This window comes from Astyanax mexicanus, chromosome 8, assembly GCF_023375975.1.
Source record: "Astyanax mexicanus isolate ESR-SI-001 chromosome 8, AstMex3_surface, whole genome shotgun sequence".
Classification (NCBI taxonomy): domain Eukaryota; kingdom Metazoa; phylum Chordata; class Actinopteri; order Characiformes; family Acestrorhamphidae; genus Astyanax; species Astyanax mexicanus.
In genome coordinates, this window is record NC_064415.1 from 29,853,697 (window position 1) to 29,874,091 (window position 20,395).

A 20,395-nucleotide genomic window follows, 5' to 3' on the forward strand; every position below is an offset into this window, starting at 1 on the left:
TTTGTGTCGTAAGCTAGGACTACTTTCATTTATTTAGGTTTTATTTAATAGTTAAGATGCTAAAAATATATGTCCTAATTAGAATGACAGAATAAGTTCAATCCTCTTTAAAGGGGTGTAATTACACTATAATTTTCTTATATTATTATTATCAATGGCATGGTCTTAAATTACAATTATATCATTGCAGTTATTTATGGGACAGTACATTCTCCAAATCAAAGTGTTATTATGACAGGGCTTAGTGCAACTAGCATTTCTAAATTTCTGTCATATTTGTGTGTAATCCCTGTGTGTCTGATTCTGCATAGATTTTAAATACTACAAAAAATCTATTTATTGTTATTCCTATATTAAACAGGTCAGGTTAAATAAAAACTAACATTATAAACAGGTAATCAGAATCTAGTTGAATGAAAGCATGTATTTCTCACACTGTTTTTTTACACAGAAGAAAGAAGCAGTAAGCTTTCCACCCATTTCCAGCAGTCCCTTTAAGCCACCAGCACAGGTGAGTTAACCTCTGATCCTCTCCTGTAACCATGTGATTGTTTCTGTTAATCCGGTCATTCACAGTTGTGAATACAGCAGGATCTTAAAGCTGCCGGTGTCTTCTTTAAAGCCACCCTGTGTCTCGGCCTCTACAGTAACACTATCTGTTAATTTAGCAGCACTAATTAGGCTACTTGTCCTGAAAATCAATCACTTGAGCAGGTTTGTGTGTGTGAGACACTTTGTTGTTCCCTCATTGAAAATGCATGACTTCTTCAGGATCAGAAGACCAGGCTAACTACATCTCAACGCCTTCAAGAGCTTTTCTTCTCCCAGACCCTGAGTGATTACGGCCCTCTCGACAGGACAATCAAGAACAAGGTACACAACAAATAAGAAATTTACCCAAACTCAGTCTGAGAAAGTTTCTCACTCTTATAAGTATATAACACACATATTACACCAATTACAGTTACTAAATCATTTATAGTTGTGTATGAATAATAGACTTAGAAGGTTCATATCATGGAAAAATAAATTGACAGATATACAATACATATAACCTATACAATAATTTATTCAATATACCATACCATCCATATGTGAAATCTAAACAGAATCAACAGCCTTTAATTCACAGCTCTTGTGAAGTGATGTGTGAAGTGACAATTTTTATATACATATACATATATCTGCCTTTTCAGCCTACAGCATGCCACAGGCTCAGCAGCTCCTCCTATTCACAGTGAAGTTAAAAGGAGTGTTTTTTTCTGGGTTGTTTTTTAATAGATCATACAGAACAGAACACAACAGATAAGAACAGAAACCGTTTACATAAATTGTAATCTTGTATAATAAAAATAATAAAATGTCTAGTTTAAAAGTAAGAAACTATAAGATATAATGTTATTTAGATAACCATTGAATGAATATAATGAATATAAAAAGTAAGGCTAAGCTTTCGTTAACAGTTCTCAAAACATCCTATTAGTATTATTTTGCTGGCACACTCCAGACTTAGATGTCTAATATCAACAGCAATGCAATATGTATCTCTGGATAACTGGTCTAAACATTGTATGCATAACAAAGTTTGGGAACAGGAATAGATAAAACATACTTTAATTATATTTTCTATACATTTAAAACCATCTGTGAACATCTGTGATTTTTTTATTAGTGGCAAACATTATAAAATTACCAGATTTAACAATATGTTTAATAAATAAATTAAAATATTTAGGTGGTCAAGAAAGAATGATTTGATGAATATAAATGTTATGAATCTTAAGCTAAACTTTGAGAACTATTCGTTACTATTCTCTTTACCCTTTTTTAAACATATAACATATAAAATAACTAAACATAGTTTTGTAACTTAAATTGAGCTGACATAGTTACATTGTGACAGTATTAAAATGGCCTATGTTCTAAATATATGATGTGTTCTGTTGTCAGATATGGATAATGGAACATAAATCTTGAATTTTGAAAAAAATCCAACCAGTATTTGTAAATATTTTTTGTGTACACATAAATGTATTAAAAAGGCTTTATTGTGTATTTGCAGAAAACCTCAGGTCACCAGGTTGTTTCTTATGCCAAACTGAGTGTAGAGACAGACCTGGAGATCACAGCTCACCTAAAAGTAAGAACTGTTTTAAAATGCTTATGTACTTCTGTAATGATCAATTCCTGTTTTAAACTCTTTTTCAAGGAAACAAGAAATCAAAGACATTTTCTTTCCTCAGAACAATCTGCAACAACATCATTTCAAGCTTCTCCAAGATTCATCCGCTGGAGAGAAGGAAGCTGAACTGTTGAACTTTTTGAGAAGTAAAACATTTCAGTTAAAGGTAAGATCCTGCTTATCTTTAGTGCTCATACATTCACTCAAATAAATTAAATGATTTACTACACTGGCAAATTTTGATCTGTTTGGACTGTGCTTAAAGCCTCTAGTTGAGATAAAATTTACATTTCTGAGAAAGATTTTAGAGTGTTTATACACAGTTTAATATTAAATATCTAACCTAATAAATCAATCAAACAAAATAAGTTGCAATAATATACAGTGGTGTGAAAAAGTGTTTTCATAATTTCTTATTTTATTGCATGTTTGTCACAAATATTAGTCAAAGACAGCACATGTAAACAGAAAAAAATAAATTAGGGTTTTTATTTTTAAGGGAGACCCTGTTTAAAAAAAGTATTTGCCCCCTAAACCTAATAACTGGTTAGCAGCAACAACTGTGTGTAACTTGACTTTATCAAAATTTTAGGTGTGCTGTTGTGCTTTTGTCTGTGGTTAGCATCCATTTTCTCTGGGCTGTGCAATACCTTGCTAAGAATTTGAACAGGAGAAGAGAGGCATGGCTAAAAAAGGCAGAGTGTGGCAGAGTACAAAGCATTTACTTGGGTCTAAGAAGATCTTATGAGACATCTAGTATATTAATAAACAACCTTAAAATTTCAGGACCAGGCTCTGAAGGCCCTGTTTAATGTCAGTGGGCCTTTAAATTCTCGGGATGATGCTCCTCAGTTACTGCAAATACTAAAAGAGAATGAAAAGGAAGAAGAAGAGGAGAATGTGGAGGAGAACAATCAGGACAGAAAGATTCTTCCTGCTTTGTCATCTTGTACCGACGAGGCTCCAGACAGAGGCTCCTCTGAGGGAACATGTGCAGGCTCTGAGGCTGAAAAAAAAGAGAGCTTGTTTTCTAAACAGTATGATGAAATAAATCAGGATCTTCTGGACTATATTAAGACAAACAACATGCAAGAAGACACAGACAGGCTTTGTCACATCAAACAAAGAAGATTCATGATCTACCTGTGTGGAGGATACTTAGGTAAGGTTTTAATACCACTGACAGACAATGGCACATTTTATATGTTATGTTTATAGATTTTTTTTTTTAATAAGCAAATAAATAAAATGTTCTAACTAAGCTAACTAAGTTAAGATACAATAAAATTCACAAATTTATTCAGCACTAAGGCTGGAGCGTTAGCATTAGCGGCTAACTGCTAGTGGTTAATGCCGCCTGACAGAGCTACACTGAGGAACCCCGAGTGTTCTGGTATGCCAGGGTGATATTAGCCAACAGTTTGTCCCAAGTAGCTTGTTTATCACTGTAAACATGCAGGATAGACTCACCTCTGAACAACAAAAGAGCTAGCGTGTTTAGCAGGTAAAGCAAATGCTGTTCCAGCAGTGCTAGCTGGGGTTGGGAGCAGGCTACAGGCCGATAATACTCACCTCTGAATGCTAATGCGGCTAATGCTAATGCTACTCCAGGCCCGGAACTGTGGCTTTACTGCTCCTTACAACCTGACTGGTGAAATACATACATAAGGAGCACCGGATTATATGGTGCAAACCCGATGTTTGGGTAAATTAAAGGATTTTAAGTGTGCCTTATAGTGCAAAAAATACAAATATGCATATGTAACAATATATAAAAAATGTTTCATAGTTTCATAGAATTTCCAGAAGTTCAGTGATTTTTTCCGATTATGTTTAAGTGTGTGTGTTTGTGTGTAGATACCGTTGCAGAGCGTTCAGCGTTGATGGAGAGAGTGTATCCTCAGTTGTACCTGTACTGTAAGCAGAGGGGCTATGATTTTAGGATGGTGGATCTGCGCAGAGGAGTGACAGATCCTATTTCTGACTATAATGATTCGGCAGAGTTACATATAGAGCTGCTTAAGAAATGCCAAGAGACAGAGGGACCAAGCTTTTTTGTGAGTTATTTTCTCAAAGCACGCAATGCCCTATTTTTTTTCTCATTATATGACCACAGACATACTTTACATAAAAAAATCTGTACATTAATCCTTACATTAAATGACATGCACATGTTGGACATGGACAAGTTGCTCTTCTATGACAGTTGCAATATGTACAAATGGAAAGGATAAAATAAACACACTTCCAGTATTGTGTACTATGTGTGTATATACTTCCCAATCATTTTTGGACAGTAAAAGGGTCTATGACATTATAAAGTTTTAGAATATAGTTTGTAGTGGTTCAAATATAAAGAATATTGTGTACATACACTTAACATGCATATTAAAATTTTAAGAGTTTTTTTTTTACATACAAGTTTTTGTGGCCTTACAAAATGTCATGTTGTGTGACCATATTTTATCTGAAATTAATTTCCTTAACATGTGTAACATTTTCTCAGTTCTAAGTTGTCTAACATGTCTAACAACAAAATGTAAAAGGCTGTTTTCTTCTGCAGATGTTCACAGGTCAGAAGCACGAAGTCCAGTCACTACCCACCACCATCTCCCAAGGAGACTTTGAGGCCATTTTGAGAACTGTCACAAGAGATAGGAAAAAGCAATCCAAGAGAGAGTCAGAAGTGGATGATGTGACTGTTAAATCACAATCCAGTCTTGGCATCAGCAATGACGGGAGTTTCACTCTAGAGCACAGACCTGGGGAGGAGGAGGAGCATACAGGAAGCTCCGCCTTAATGAGTGAAAACTCAAAATCCCTCAGTTCATTTTCAGATGGAGAGAAGACAGAGGCAGATAACGATCAGGATTTGGGACTTTTGCAGACGTGGTACCAGCTGGATGAAAACACAGTGCCTCCTGTGTATCGTCTGCTGCCTGTGAGGTACAAATAAATGTGCTAGTTCTTTTTAAAAAAAATTGAATATCATTGAAAAGTTACTTTATTTTAGTAACTCAGTTGAAAATGTGAAACTCTTATATTATATCGATGTATTACACACAGAGTGATCTTTTTTTAAGCGTTTGTTTCTTTTATTGTTGATGATTATGGCTTACAGTCAATGAAAACCCAAAAATCAGTGCCTCTGAAAATTATAATTTTTCGTAAGACCAATTGGTACTTTTGGCAGTGTGGGCAGTGTGCCAAGTCCTGCTGGAAAATGAAATCTGCATCTTCATAAAAGTTGTCAGCAGAGGGAAGCATGAAGTGCTGTAAGATTTTTTTTAGGAAAACACTGCACTGACTTTATACTTGATATAACACAGTGGATCAACACCAGCAGATGACATGACTCTCCAAACCATCACTGATTGTAGAAACTTCACACTAGACCTCAAGCAGTTTGGACTGTGTGTCTCTCCACTCTTCATCCAGACTCTGCTCTCTTGATTTACAAATTAAATGCAAAATTTACTGACGGTCAGTGATGGTTTGGTGATGATGCAGAATCTAGTAGACAGCCATCCCTGGACAGGTGTTGTAGTAGTAATATTTGTATATTTGACTATTTTCTGAGGGCCACTGTTCTATTTACATGGGTACAGGACAGGGATTAACAGATTAATTTAAAATTGTGTTGTGTTTATTCCCTGGTGTTTTGTCTATTATCAGCACACACCTCCCAGACTTCCTGAGTCGGGATGGGCAGCGCAGGAAAGCAGCAAAGAAAGCATGGCGATCTACGTGTTTGCACATATGGGGGGTGCTACAATGCAATGGCCCAGAGGCCATCGGAGAAACAGCTACATCCCACTTACTCAGGACAGGTGTGTCTGTGTGTGTGTGTGTGTGTGTGTGTGTGTGAGTGTCATTGTTGTTTGCCATATTGGGTGTTGTCGGCAGCTAATGAATGTAACTAATAAAGTAACTTGTAATCATTTTTGTCTAAATCAAGTAATTAATTTATTAATTACAGCCATATATATCCATGCCACTAAACTGCCTCCACCATGTTTTACAGATAACCTGTTATGCTTCGGATTGTGAATCCTTTCTGTTATACAATGTTCATGTATTTGCATGTTTCTGTCTGTGTGTGTGTTCCAGTTCTGGACTGGGAGATGGAGCAGGGTCTAGGAGCGAAACTCCCTGCAGAGGAGTACAGCCACTGCTATAAGCGCATCATCACAGATCTGCTATATAATCTGAGAAGTGAATACGCACAACAGTTCATCGACCTGCACAAAGGCAGACCCGAAATCAACCAAACTCTTCATCGATCCCAGCAAAGCTTCATCCACAACATCCACAGCAAGGTGAGGAAACAAGAGGAGGAAGAGTAAAATGGGGTTAAGTGTCCCATTAATCTAATATATATATATATATATATATATATATATATATATATATATATATATATATATTAGATAGTGCCCGAAATATCTAGGTAAACTGGAAGACAAAATACATGGAAGTATTAACATGGAAATTATGTAGTTGTTTGAATAAAAAAAGTTTAATATTAAAATTGGTCAATTTTTTTATGTTGACAAAACACACTAATTGAATACCGTAGCTGTTGTTTATAAATGTAAATTTGTAAAAAAAAAAAAAGTGTTTTCTTTATTTGAATGGTTCATAATAGATGTCTCACAGATGCTCAACTAACATTCAGCTTACTTTCAACTGCATGTCTATTAAATGCAACTAAACTCTAAGATGAAAATAAATTATGCTCTATTGAATATGACCCTACAACTAAACCTAACCCTAACTCCAATCTTAAGATTTTAGGATTATGATTAAATTTAATATTGATTTACAGTTAGAGTTAGGGTTAGGTTTAGGGTTAGGTTCTGTAGAAAATCATTTACATTACATTTAATAGACATTCAGTTGATTGTTAGTTGAGCATCTATGAGGCATTGATAATAAACCAGCCAAATAAAGTGTTACCACAAATGTAAAACTCATTGTAATTGTATCTGACTGAGTTGAAATGAATATAATTATTTTAAGAATTGTACATCTAATTGTACAGATGTGACCCTGTGCCTTTTATTCTTAAGCTCAGACACACTAATATCTATGAGACCAACGTTAGCTGGGGAAGGAAAGGCCTCAGTCCCAAACACAACAGATCTCATCAGTTCTACACAGAACGCCTCTGCTCCCATTTCCAGCGCATAGTCACAACAGCCCTCAACAGGTAATATATATATATATATATATATATATATATATATATATAAGGAAACAAAAGTGCCTGTGTCATATTGAAATGTGTCATATTAATACAGTCGCATTTGTCGCAGGGTGATGCAGGTTAAACCAGTTAAACGCTCTTTTGACGTGAGGAGAAGAGAAGCTTCCCGGACTCGACTTCATGAGGAAATGCAGCTCCACCTCAGACATGGAAAATCACTGTGAGTTGGTGAATGAATTATTTTAATCACATAATCATAAACATACATTGAAGATCTCATTTAATGTAAAAACTACAACTCTGATTCCAAAAAAAGTTGGGATGCTGTGCAAAACGTAAATAACTGTAAATAAAAACAGGTTTGAAAAGAGCCTTTAAAAGTGGCAGGGTCTCTTGGAAGCAAATATGGTCACAAGTTCCCAAATCTACAAAAAATGTGTCTAAAATTGGGGAAAAATATGAAAAAGACTTTTATCATCAAAAGACTTAGAGAATTTGGAGGAATCCTTGTGCGCAAAAGAAGGCTAGCAGTCAGTATTGGATGCTGGTGATCTTCAGGCCCTGCATTCAAAATAGGCTGAACTGGAATGTACTGGAAATCACTGCATTGTCTCAAGAACACTTTGTCACAGAAATCACTGTCTGTGAACACAATTTACTTTGCAATCCACAAATGCAGGTACAAGCTGTATCATGCAAAGAAGAAGCCATACATCATCACAATCCAAAAATGCTGATTTTGTCTTCCACTTTGTCCTTAATCCATTTTGATGTGGGATTTCAGAACAATGTATTATATGCTTACCTAATCACAATACAGCATTTTAACTAGAGATTTCATGTTTTTATTAAAAAGAAGTGTTGTTATTGTTGTACATCAGAAGCCATAAAATGCCATTTTGTAAATAATCAGTAAATACCAGTCTTACATGTTGATTAATTAAAACAGCTGTTTAATTGCAGGGCAAGAGTTGTATAATTGTCTGGCAAAAGATAACAAAAACATTACACTCTGAAATGTTACAAATTAACTTCTGGGGAAAATGCAGGAAAAATACAACATATGGGCTCTTTAATCAGATGCAGTTTTCCTTTATAGAGCACAGAGTTTTGAGTTCAGGCAGAACTTCTTGTTGGAAGTGAAAGATTCTCTGGAGATATCAGCTTCCTCCCAGAATGCTTTGCTACTACTGGGGGAGCCAGGCTCTGGAAAGAGCACCCTCATGGCCAAAGTGGTGCAGCTCTTGCCCACCTGGATATCAGGGTAAGTAAGCAAAGGGCATGGCTAAACTTAGACCTTAAAGCATATGTGATGTCTGGGGTCTGTTTAAACATGTTCTTCTAAACCATGTTTTTGTTTACTCTTAGAAAAGTGAAGGTGCTGGTGTGTTTTGTGGGACTGGCGTCTGACAGCAGGAACGTGCGTCTTCTCCTGCAGATGATTTGTACACAGATGGCCGACATCTACTGCAAACACACAGAAATATCTGAGGTTACTTAGATACTTTTAACATAGTAACAATATGATTGATCAATTAAAAAGTCACTTATATTTTCAGGTTAAGCAATGATGTCTTTAAAGGTATGGAATCAACAGTAATTTTCCAAAAATGCTTTTTGACATAAACATAAGTATGAGTTTGGCTAAAAGCACTGACCAGCTGATTTTTATTACACTTAAATCTTCAATCAAATCAAATTTGTTTGAATAACGTTTTTTACAACTGATGTTTTCACAACCTGATTCTCACATAGAGATAGATGGCTTGATATATTAGTTGTATTTTATAAACTAAAAAAATCAACTCCCAACAAATGAACTGTTTATTGAGTTGCTATAAACTAGATGTCAATAAACAGGTCATGCTGGTTGCTGGTAAGTTGATTAAATTTAAGCTGGCCATACATTATGACTGCACAATAAATTGGTTCAGCATCGAAAAAACTAAATGTGGCATACACATTGTAGTTATATCACAGGAAGGGCACATACATTAAATACAAGCATTCTTCTTGATTTACATGATTTAATAGAGACAGGTTTTATATGCCCAATATCACTTCACTTCATGCTGCCCTCTTTTATGAAGATGCGGATTTCATTTTCTAGCAGGAGTTGGCACACTGCCCACACTACCAAAAGTACCAATTGGTCTTATATAATATTCTAATTTTGTGAAACACTGAATTTTGGGTTTTCATTGGCTGTAATCTATAAACATCCACGATAAAAGAAATAAAGGCTTAAAATAGATCACTCTGTGTGTAATACATCTATATATTTTACATTATGATCTGAATTACTGAAATAAAGTAACTTTTCAATGATATTCCAATTTGAGATGCACTAGTACTTGAAGCTCCACAGCCACATCATCCTAAACACGCTAGATGCCAGTTTATTCCCAGTCTTTCTTTATAGAAATCCAAATATAGTCAACCTACTAATATCTCCATGTATTTTGCCTATAGTGGGTATGAGTGAAGTGCAATAGTAGTTGACAGTAATTTGACACATTTTTATTTCAGTATGTTAATTTGTGCTTCTCATTCTCAGTCTTTACCTCAGCTGATCAGAGAGCTGCACTCATTGCTGATGTTGGTGAGTGAGGACAGGCCTCTGGCTCTAGTGCTGGATGGTTTGGATGAGCTGAGTGAAGAACATGAGGCAGATCTGAGCTGGCTCTACACCCCTCCACCCCCACATGTCTACATCTTACTGTCCGCAAGCAAAGAGTCGTCCGCCTATCAAGTGCTAAAGGTTATCTTACTGACTTTCTGAAGATGAGTGTAGAAATAAGGGAAATTGGGCATAAAACAATTGTTTGTGTGTCGTGATCATCACTTTTACTCTACCGATTAGGATTGAGCAGTCTTTTACAGGTAGAGGCTACCTTCATGTGTCAGAGGAGGCATGAAGTCCTAATGAGTGGATGGGTTAATTGAGAAAATGGGATGGAAAGTGAGGTCATTTGACCAAATGAACCATTCCTATATTATACACAGCTCTGTAAAAAAAATAAGAGACCAATTAAAAATGATGAGTTTCTTTGATTTTACCAAATTGAAAACCCTGGAATATAATTCAGGAATAATCAAGAGGAAGATGAATGATCACAAGCCATCAAACCAAGCTGAACTGCTTGAATTTTGCACCAGGAGTGGCATGAAGTTATCCTAAAACAGTGTGTAAGACTGGTGGAGGAGAACATGCCAAGATGCATAAAAACTGATTAAAATTCTGAACTCTTAAAACTTTATGAACATGAACTTGTTTTCTTTGCATTATTTGAGGTCTAAAAGCTCTGCATCTTCTTTGTTATTTCAGCCATTTCTCTTTTTTTCTGCAAATAAATGCTCTAAATGACAGTATTTTAATTTGGAATTTGGGAGAAATGTTCTCTGTAGTTTATAGAATAAAACAAAATGTTCATTTTCCTTAAACATATACCTATAAATAGCAAAATCAACAGATTCACTGAAGTGGCCGCTTAATTTTTTGGACTCTGAACATGTCTAACTGCTCAACAAGGGGAAAAAATTGTGTAAATTACATTTGTTTTTAATTATTGGGCCTTATTACCCAGTCATTCTTATAAAGACATTTCTTTTTACAACCAATGTATTCAGTTTTCGTGAAAATTCTGACATGTTGTGTCGACTATATTCATCATCAATTATCAGTTGTGCAAGTTTAATAAGTAAAAAAAACCCTTAAGAACAAATGAAATAAATATTTTTTGGAAGATACAGTATATGTCAATGAGTTCTTCTGCATTTTTCAATCCGTTTGCCTAATTGGTTCTTCTTTTTCTTTCTTTTCCCTCAGTCCCATGCTAAGGTCTCACTCCTCTCTCTGCCTCCTCTGAGCAGTGAGGAGATCACTGCAGGTTTGAGGTCCAGGCTGGCGTCTGACGCTCGTCGTCTTCAGACAGCTCAGTGGAATCTGTTACTGCAGCGCTGCCTGTCCTGCCCTAACCCTCTCTATCTCAGCACAGCCTACAGCCTGAGCCTCTCCTGGAGCTCCTTCACTCCCCCAGAGCAGACCACTCTGCCAGGGCAGCTGCAGTCGCTCTTTCAGGGCATATTTGCCAGTCTGGAACGAAAACATGGAGAACATCTGCTGCGGCGTGCTGCCTCTCTGCTCTGTCTCTCGCGCTGTGGAGTGACGGAAGAGGAGCTCCTGCGGCTTTTAGGGCGAGATGAACGTGTCGCCCAGGAGATAGCAAAATTACACAACCAGACTCAGACTACTTCAGGATATGACAGTGTGCCTTTCGTACTTTGGGCCCGACTCAGACATGACATTGGATATCACCTTACTCAAGTGGAAAGTGACGGAACGTGGGTCCTTCACTGGACTCACAGTGAATTTGGCCAGGTTGCTACCCAGCGATATTTGAAGACAGAAGATACAACGAGAGCTGTCCATGCAGACTTTGCAGAATATTATGGTGCTGATGGCCCTGATAGTAGCATCTTCCAGCCACTCGCCTGGAGCAGAGAGGAGGGAGGCAAGAGGAGTTACGTCTTTAATCTGCGCAAACTTCATGGACTGCCATACCACCTCATACGCTCAGGCCAGATTCTGCCTCTCTTTAGCCAGTGTATCTTTAACTACGAGTTCCTGCTGCACAAGCTCTGGGGTCTTTCCTTCTGCCACATAGAAGAGGACCTCAAAGCTGCCATCATCCCAGATAAGTAAGATCACAGTCATGTGTGGGCCTTTGTGTCATGTGTGGTGCTGTTTGCTAATCTTCATTTGCCATATTGTTGCCTTAACAGGAGCAACTGTTATTTAGAGAGCATGAAATCTTGTCAAACAAGCAGTAGTTCTTTCATAAAACGGTGGGTCACTGGTAGAAACCCATGTCCACCTTTTAACCCAACACCAGGATGGTAAATTACGCTCCACCAGTAGAACTGCCACAACTAAATCATGTGATTTATCTTGGGTAGAGCCTCCCATTGCTCTCCTAAAACCGGCATTCATTTTTCATGCCATTGATTCCAAAATATGCTGCAAACATTCTTTTGAGAGTCTGTTACACCAGGGGTTGGCAGTTAAACTTGGCCCAAGCCAGATATTTTCCAAGCCACTGTTTTGGAAAATTAAGTGTAATGGGATGGAGTGCTACAGACTAGTAGCTCTCCAGCCCAGAGGGTTGTTGAACCCAATTGCAGTTGCAGGTAAACCCAAGAAGAAAGGAATAAATACATGAATAAATAAAAACACTGCTCCTCACACGGAATCAAACCCGTTTCGGACACGGCTGGGGAAAAACACCCTTATAATGAGATAGGGAGCCCAAGAACGTGGAGAAAAACGAAAACGGGCAGAAACTAAAGTCACGCCGAGCTCGACAGAGAGACAGAGGAGGAAAGTAAACAAAGGTCAACAGAGAAGCATTTTATTTATTTATTTTTTCCTTATCGTTCATGATAGTTCAAACAAACTCATGGGCCAGACATGAGCCGCCTATTGCCGACCCCTGTGAAACATATTCACATGGTTGCGTCATCCAATAGGAGCACTTTTATGCCGCAAATCTCACTTTCTCCTACATTTCAAATGTGCTGTATTGGAGTCAGGTCTGGTGACTGTGATATTCACTGATATTCAAGCTATAATTAAATATATAGGCTCAAAGTCCATTCTGGACTTTGGACATTCTTGAGCTTTTGGCACTAAACTCTGTCAGCTTAACCCAGTCTTGCTATTATCCGTTTCTCTCTTAACAAACAAGGTGATTTATTCACAGAACTGTCACTCTCTGGAGGTTTTCTTTTGCATGAAATTTCCAGGATATCTGCAGTTCTATAAATACTTTTGGCTCTTCTGGGAACAACAATCACTTTTTTCCCTATATAAAGGTTGATGGGAACACAACTTGTAGCTGCTTGTCTGTACCTGCATGGTTCTGTACTGCCATACGACTGGCTGATTAGATAATTGGAGACTGTACAGCTCTGGTGAAAATAAGAGACCACTTAAAAATGATGAGTTTCTTTGATTTTACCAAATTGAAAACCTTTGGAATATAATCAAGAGGAAGCTGGATGATCACAATCCATCAAACCAAGCTGAGCTGCTTGAATTCTTGTACCAGTAGTGGCATAAAGTTATCCAAAAGCAGTGTGTAAGACTGATGGAGGAGAACATGCCAAGATGCTTAAAAAATGTGATTAAAAACCAAGGTTATTCCACCAAATATTAATTTCTGAACTCTTAAACTGAAATGGCTGAACTCTTTCAGCCATTTTCTGCAAATAAATGCTGTAAATGACAATATTTTTATTTGGAATTTGGGAGAAATGTTGTCCGTAGTTTATAGAATAAAACAACAATGTTCATTTTACTCAAACATAAACCTATAAATAGCAAAATCAGAGAAACTGATTCAGAAACTTAAGTGGTCTCTTCATTTTATCCAGAGCTGTATATTGATATTAATGTCACAAGCTCTTATATTTTTTTATATAACTGAAGCTGAAACTGATTTGGGTTTGATTGCCTCTCTGGGAATCCCACCTCCTAGAGCAGCATTTGCCAACATATCATGCATGATTAAAAAAACGGTCAAAAAAATCAGTCAAATTTAAAATACATGTATGTTTTTCAGAGACCTGGTGGACAAAGACATGTTGGTCCAGGCCCTCTGTCTCTCCCGTTCAGTCCTGCTGAAGGACCCCTGTCAGCTGGCGTCTCAGCTGTTGGGGCGTCTGCTGCATATAACCACCCAGGATAAGCCTGTTGCTCCCGGTAAAATGCATTCAACCAAAACAAATGTGTATATTGTATTAAGGTTGTCCTTAAATTAAATTTATTTTAAGTTGTAATCTGGGCTTAACTTCTAAATTTGGTTTGGTTTAATGTGCCAAAATCAGCAACAACTGCTTATGGCTTCAGTGTAAACTGACAGTTGAACTGCTACATGCTAAATGAGCCATCATATCTTAAAGTTTGCAAAAGCATGATTGTAAATAGGTGTGTAAAACCACATTAAAACATTTTTATCAAGTTTTTAGCAAATAACAACTTAAAATAAATAAATGTGGCATTCGTATGTGTATATACTGTATGTGTTCCTGTCACATCATATGTCTATACTTCTATCATATCTCTGTAGGTGACCCTCTGCGCTACACTTATCTGCACACCCTTATGGCACAATGCCAGCGCTCTACTCTGCCTGTACTCGTGCCCTCTTACAGCTGCCTCATGCCCCCAGGAGGACTTACACACACGCTTCTCACAGGTATGACTGAGTTTTGGTTAATGTTTTGCTTTTTTGTGCTAATTTAAGCATGTGATCATCATGCTTAAATATGGTTGATGCAGAGAATAATGAATTATGATGCTTTAAAGAATTTTACATAGCCATTAGAATACGCTTCGTTTTCATGTTTGTTAATTTATTAATAAGCGCTGTTTCCACTCAAGCAGTTTTACAGCGAGCGGCTGTTTGATTGTTTACAATCGCCATCTAGCCGCAAAATAATGACAGAAAACACTTAGAAAGCTGCAGAACATTTCGTATGGGATTAGAATATGAGCACGAGGGAGATAAAATAACGTGTAGTGAAACAGAAGATACAGTATGTGGAATAAACTCCACACAGCTGAAAATCCCATTTGAGAAGCAGCATAAGAGCGCTAACTGTGAGAACCTTTATCTGCGACTAGCTCATAAACCAGAATTGATAAATCTCTCTCTCTCACACACATATACGTTAAAATCACTGTATTTCAGACAGCTGTGTTCACTTTCTGATGTTATATATATATGTGAGGTACAGTATAGTTAGATCTGCACTGATATGGTAAAAAGCTGTATCTGTATCTAGTACTGGGTGTCTATTTTCTGCTTTATTCCTGAGTTGATAATTTTGGGGGAAATGAGTGAAGCCTGTAGATTTTATTTGGGTTTCTGCGTATGTTTATGTGTTTCTCAGATTAAGCTCTCTGATGTCATGTTTGTTCCATGTTCATGTGTGTCTTAAGCAGCAATATTTAATAAATTTGGCACTTAAGGCTGCTAGCTTGTGGATTGTTACAGTTTTTGTGGACAGTTGGTTGTTTCACAGTCACTATATATATTTGTTTATGGTTTTGTTTGTTGAGTTTTATTACATAACACCTTTTTGACTCCTGCACCTCACAATTAACCCAAAGATGAAAAAAACTAAAACTAAATACTAGAATTAATAAAAAAATTGAATAAAAATAGAATAGACTAAAACTAAACACTAATAAAAAAAATAAAAACTAGCAAACCCACTCTAAAAAACAATTAAAACTAACTGAAATGGAGGACAAAAAGGTAAAATTAAATAAAAAAAACTATTATACCCTTGCTACTGACCACTGGTCAGGTCAGGTTCCAATCAGGCGCCTGATTGGTAGCACCTAGGGATACCAGAAGCTCAAAACAAGTGTCAATAGCAACTGCAAATTAAGCTGTTTGGCAATGGCAGAGAAGGTTTGGCAAATGCATGTTCCTTAAAAATGTAAAACCATTAAAAGGAAAATTAACAGGCTTTCCAACAGTATAAGATTTATTGAAAATAAACATTGAGCCAGTAAAAAGATATTCTACCAAACACAAATTTACTTTTTGTGCTATGTTTAGTGGCGAAAAGAAACTGACCTAAAACATCATTTCACATCATTGACAGCTATGTTATTTACATTTTACTGATTACTTATTCTCATCTAGGTCACCTAAGTCCTGTAACAGCGTTGGCCTTTGGTCAGGATCATGCAGTATCCTGTTCTGTAGACGGGACTCTTAAACTCTGGAAGCTGGATGACACTGTGGCACTGGCCAGAACCTTACCCAGGTCAGAGGGCTTCACCTCAGGCTGGGCAGCGGACTCCCTCACTCTGTGCCTGAAGGACAGCGTGTTAGTGCTGAGGAAGGGTCACCGTCTGCAGGTGCGGGAGGTGGATTCTGGGAAGGTGTTCTATACAGAGAGCGAGTCACTCGATGTTCCTGTAGTTACTTCTACGGGTGAAGGACGACTGCTCGTGGTCTTCTATGATGGGAGCCACAAAGTCAAAGTAAGACATGATTGGTACAAATATATTTCCTTCAGTTTTTTTGTTGTAAAATATTACTCCACTACATCTGTATTTCTTGTTCTAGTGAGTTCTGCTGTAATTGACCTTTAGCAACAAGGTTCTATAGCAGGGGTTCTGAACTGGTCTCATTTTCTCATGGCCATTAAGTCACAACCCCCTTTTATAGAATACAAACTAAACCAACATTTTTAAAAAATTCCTTCAAAAACCCATTTAAACATACATATGCATGCAATTGAATTTAACCGGATGTTTTAAGAAACTGAGGGGGAACAAGACAACTACATGTATAAAAGTTACTACATTAAAATTAAATATCAAAATTGCACAAAATAAATAAGGCCACAAAATTACTAACCCTAGTTTCACTTCTCTGAATATCTATGCATTCAAAGAACATTAGTAAGAAACTCCCTCCTCTTTTTTCCTCAATATAAAAGACAAGTACAAAAAAGGTGAGAAAGATTTGGTACCACTTAAAATGTGACTGCTATTATAAAAGGTTTATACATAGTTTATAAATGAGTTTATTATTGGTAAATAATAAGTTATAAATACTTTAAAGTCACTTAATGCCAGTTTAAACAAAAACTAATTTTATGCATCCTAACAACTGATTGATTTGCTAGAACATTTTTTTCTATCTAAGAACCATATATTTGCATGATTATATTTGTTTATGCAAGGGTTCCACCAATGTGAAGAACCTTTTAACCAGGCACAGAACCCTTTATCTAGTGCATTTAGACACTCTTCCACTGCATATAGGTTCTGCAGTACTTGACTTGATTCCTCTCTGCTTTTTTGCTGTTCCATTACGCAAATCCATAACCTATAGTACCTAGAACCAGGTCCTTTGTGTACCAAAATAAATATTTTAGTTTTAAATGTTGCCCACAGACTTATGTTGTGTTCTGTCCTTTTTTGTAAGCTTTAAGCCAATTCTCAAGACTTAAATATTGGACTGAATCATTTTGTACTGAATATTATCCAGTCAAAGCCCTGCTTTCCTTCTTTCTTTACTCTATGCTGGTGTTGTGGTTTGTCTGTATTTTAGAAATTGTATAATAGTCACATTTTCAGAATTTCTCACATTTTGTTAACTGTTAAAATCTTGCAGTATCTGTTCTGATGAGATTGCTTTGAGATGAGAGTTTTTTTTTATCTGTGTCTGTGTTTCTCCTCCTGTTGTATCTCTCCATCAGGTGTTTGATTTAGCTGCATCATGCTCACTACTGCGCTGTGTTAATGTTACCCTGGAGAGTGAGCCCATCCACAAAGACAACTCCATTCTGCTCTCCCACAACTCTATCAAAGACCATGTCTTCTTTGCATACAGGTTAGTGTCTGTGTACATTTAGGTAATGTTAAAATTATACAGTAACTATTACAAATTATGTGGTTGGGGTAAAAGTGCTCAGATGTGTTTAACAGGCCTATTTACAAACCTATTCTAGAGGGCGTGTGGAAAAAGAATGTCTAGTTTATGACACAGACTCTTCTTATTGTAACATAGTTTAAGCATTGCAATATAAACCCTGTAGTTCTCCCTTTAGTAAAGTCTTGCTGGTATCTTAAATAATTTGTTGTAATCCCCTTAATATACTGTCAGCAATCTGAAGAATGGACTGTTTGCTTTAAGCTTAGTCTCAACTTGCTTTTAGCCTTCTTAAGTTTCATCAGTTACAAATATGCCAGTACTTTTCTTTTTGATGTGTTTTTAGGTCTAGTTTGATAGTTAGTTGGTTGTCCAGTTTGTTTTTTTAAACAAGTAGATGATGGACAGAAGAAGTGGTTAAAGCCACTTTGCTAGTGTAAGCTTCTAATCTAGCACAGATCCTGTTTGCTCCACTTCTGCAGAGACTGGAAATGGTGAAGGTGATGTGTTGCTCCCCAGTGTTACCAACATTGTATACTACATATTCTACATAAGTGTTTTCCTGTTTTTACAGCTGTGACTGTGGCTTTTGCTAGTGAGATGGGTGTTAATTAGGGCTGTCAATCATTAGAAAACAATATTTTACATTTTTAACTTTTAACACTGAATCCTTTAATAATGGATATTTAAATATAAAATAAAATAATCAATGTAAGATAATAACAGTGAGAGTTTTATAATATTAGAATATTTGTGTTTAATTGTATTATTTAACTTTGAACACAGAGTGTCTTTTGTGAACTGTGTTTATATCCCAGCTTAATTTCTAAAAAGTTGCAATATCAATGCAAAATATATAAAAAAGGAAGAAAAAAAGACTCGTCTTTTGGAGATAAATGGATGGATTAAACAGACAGGAGAAAAATCGTCCACACAGAAAAATCAACATGTGGGTGTGTGTGTGTATGTGTGGGCAGTAGCAGGACGTATATCCGTATTTGATGCATAATTCTATATAAATAGAAATTAATCTTCCTTCTGAATACCTGAGCAGTAGATGTGTTGACATTTGTACTGCAAAAAACAGCTAAAAACCAATAAATAAACGAATATGTCACCAGGCTGCGAGTGAATTACAGAATGACGTTAATGTCAGAATGGGTAAAATTAATTAACACAATTTTAAGATTAATCATGTTTATCAAAGTGTTTTGAAGTGTATGAAGTTCATGGGATGCCATTACCATGTAGCATGTTCTCATCATATAATTATGACACAATATATTTACATTTTGACATTCTAGAGCCTCTTTAAAATATAAAGTTTCGAAAGGGAGAAATTGAATTGTAGGTTTAAAATGATGGGAAATGTAATCTCTAAAGAAAGCAAGTAACATATATTAAAATCTAATTTTATAATAGCTATTGTCACATGTGATCCATTCATGTCTCCCAAACAGACACAATTAATTAATTAATTATTAATCACCACATGGCATTTTGATCTTAAGTAATATCACATATCCAATCGGCAGCCATGTGTGGAATGACACCGGCGCAGTTTCTGGACTGATTTCCATTGTCTGGTCAGGCAGATCTGCTCTATTATTAAAAAGCATTCATCTCCTCATCCTGCCTGTGTGTGTGTGTGTGTGTGTGTTTCTGTGTGTGTGTGTGTGCATGAGTGTCAGCCCATCTCTCCCAGACACTTCTGCCTGCTTGTAGACCTGACACTGAAAACAGAGCAACTCTGTTTCCAGCAGTTATTTGTCTTTCTCTGGTGTCTGTGAATGATTGATAGGATGATCTACTCTCGTTCAGACAGCAGATTGAGAGTAGGGATGATCACATGATGGATTAAACCTTCTATCTTAATGTAATTAGTCTGGAGGTATCTCTCTTACATACAAACACACACACACACACACACACACACATACCCACTATAAACCGGATCACTGGGTTGGCAGGTAATGTGAGACAGTGTCTGTCATTGACAAGTAGAGGCTAATTAGGTCAAATAGGCTGCCCAGTGATGTCAGTGCCAAGTCGTCCACTTTAGATTAGTACACACTACCGGTCAAAAGATTTAGAACACTGCCAAATTTTCCATTTTAAATGACATTTAAGTAGTCAAGAGACCTTGAATGACACAAAGGTAAGCTCTAAACAGCCTGAAATTACCCAATTATCTAAATTCTGAAAAAAATATGTAAATTATAAAAACAAGTCAAGTAGTTGTATTGCCAATACTGTATATGTATAGGACAAACAGAGAATTTAAATTACGATACTCTTTCCCTTCCCAAAAGTTACAGTAAGTACAGCACAATAAGACTTTAAGAGTGCCGTGAGTACAGTTCCATACATCAATCAAATGACTTGCAAACAGGAGAAAACTAAAGGGTCCTTGAACAGGAAGAGGTCTGGTTGACCCAAATCCAGAATAGCATCAAAAGAGTCCACAGTTTGTGTGATAGGCAGCTCACATGACGACACCTTGTAGCTCAGCTTATCCCTGGGCTGAGTCTCAGTTTCAAC

The 20,395-nt window shown here is 36.6% G+C and overlaps 1 protein-coding gene across 1 annotated transcript in view; it reads left to right on the forward strand.

Annotated features, from left to right (window-relative positions):
* LOC103042302 (uncharacterized) overlaps positions 1 to 20,395 on the forward strand; it is a 38,399-nt gene that overhangs the window by 1,968 nt on the left and 16,036 nt on the right. Inside the window, exons 2-20 of the mRNA XM_007255742.3 lie at positions 452 to 511; positions 772 to 873; positions 2,063 to 2,140; positions 2,244 to 2,348; positions 2,969 to 3,344; positions 4,040 to 4,239; positions 4,746 to 5,128; positions 5,858 to 6,012; positions 6,293 to 6,501; positions 7,255 to 7,394; positions 7,501 to 7,611; positions 8,491 to 8,655; positions 8,760 to 8,883; positions 9,949 to 10,152; positions 11,221 to 12,092; positions 14,015 to 14,154; positions 14,522 to 14,650; positions 16,112 to 16,455; positions 17,682 to 17,815. Of these exons, the coding sequence (XP_007255804.3) occupies positions 452 to 511; positions 772 to 873; positions 2,063 to 2,140; positions 2,244 to 2,348; positions 2,969 to 3,344; positions 4,040 to 4,239; positions 4,746 to 5,128; positions 5,858 to 6,012; positions 6,293 to 6,501; positions 7,255 to 7,394; positions 7,501 to 7,611; positions 8,491 to 8,655; positions 8,760 to 8,883; positions 9,949 to 10,152; positions 11,221 to 12,092; positions 14,015 to 14,154; positions 14,522 to 14,650; positions 16,112 to 16,455; positions 17,682 to 17,815 (4,031 nt within the window). The remainder of the gene's footprint in view (positions 1 to 451; positions 512 to 771; positions 874 to 2,062; positions 2,141 to 2,243; positions 2,349 to 2,968; positions 3,345 to 4,039; positions 4,240 to 4,745; positions 5,129 to 5,857; positions 6,013 to 6,292; positions 6,502 to 7,254; positions 7,395 to 7,500; positions 7,612 to 8,490; positions 8,656 to 8,759; positions 8,884 to 9,948; positions 10,153 to 11,220; positions 12,093 to 14,014; positions 14,155 to 14,521; positions 14,651 to 16,111; positions 16,456 to 17,681; positions 17,816 to 20,395) is intronic.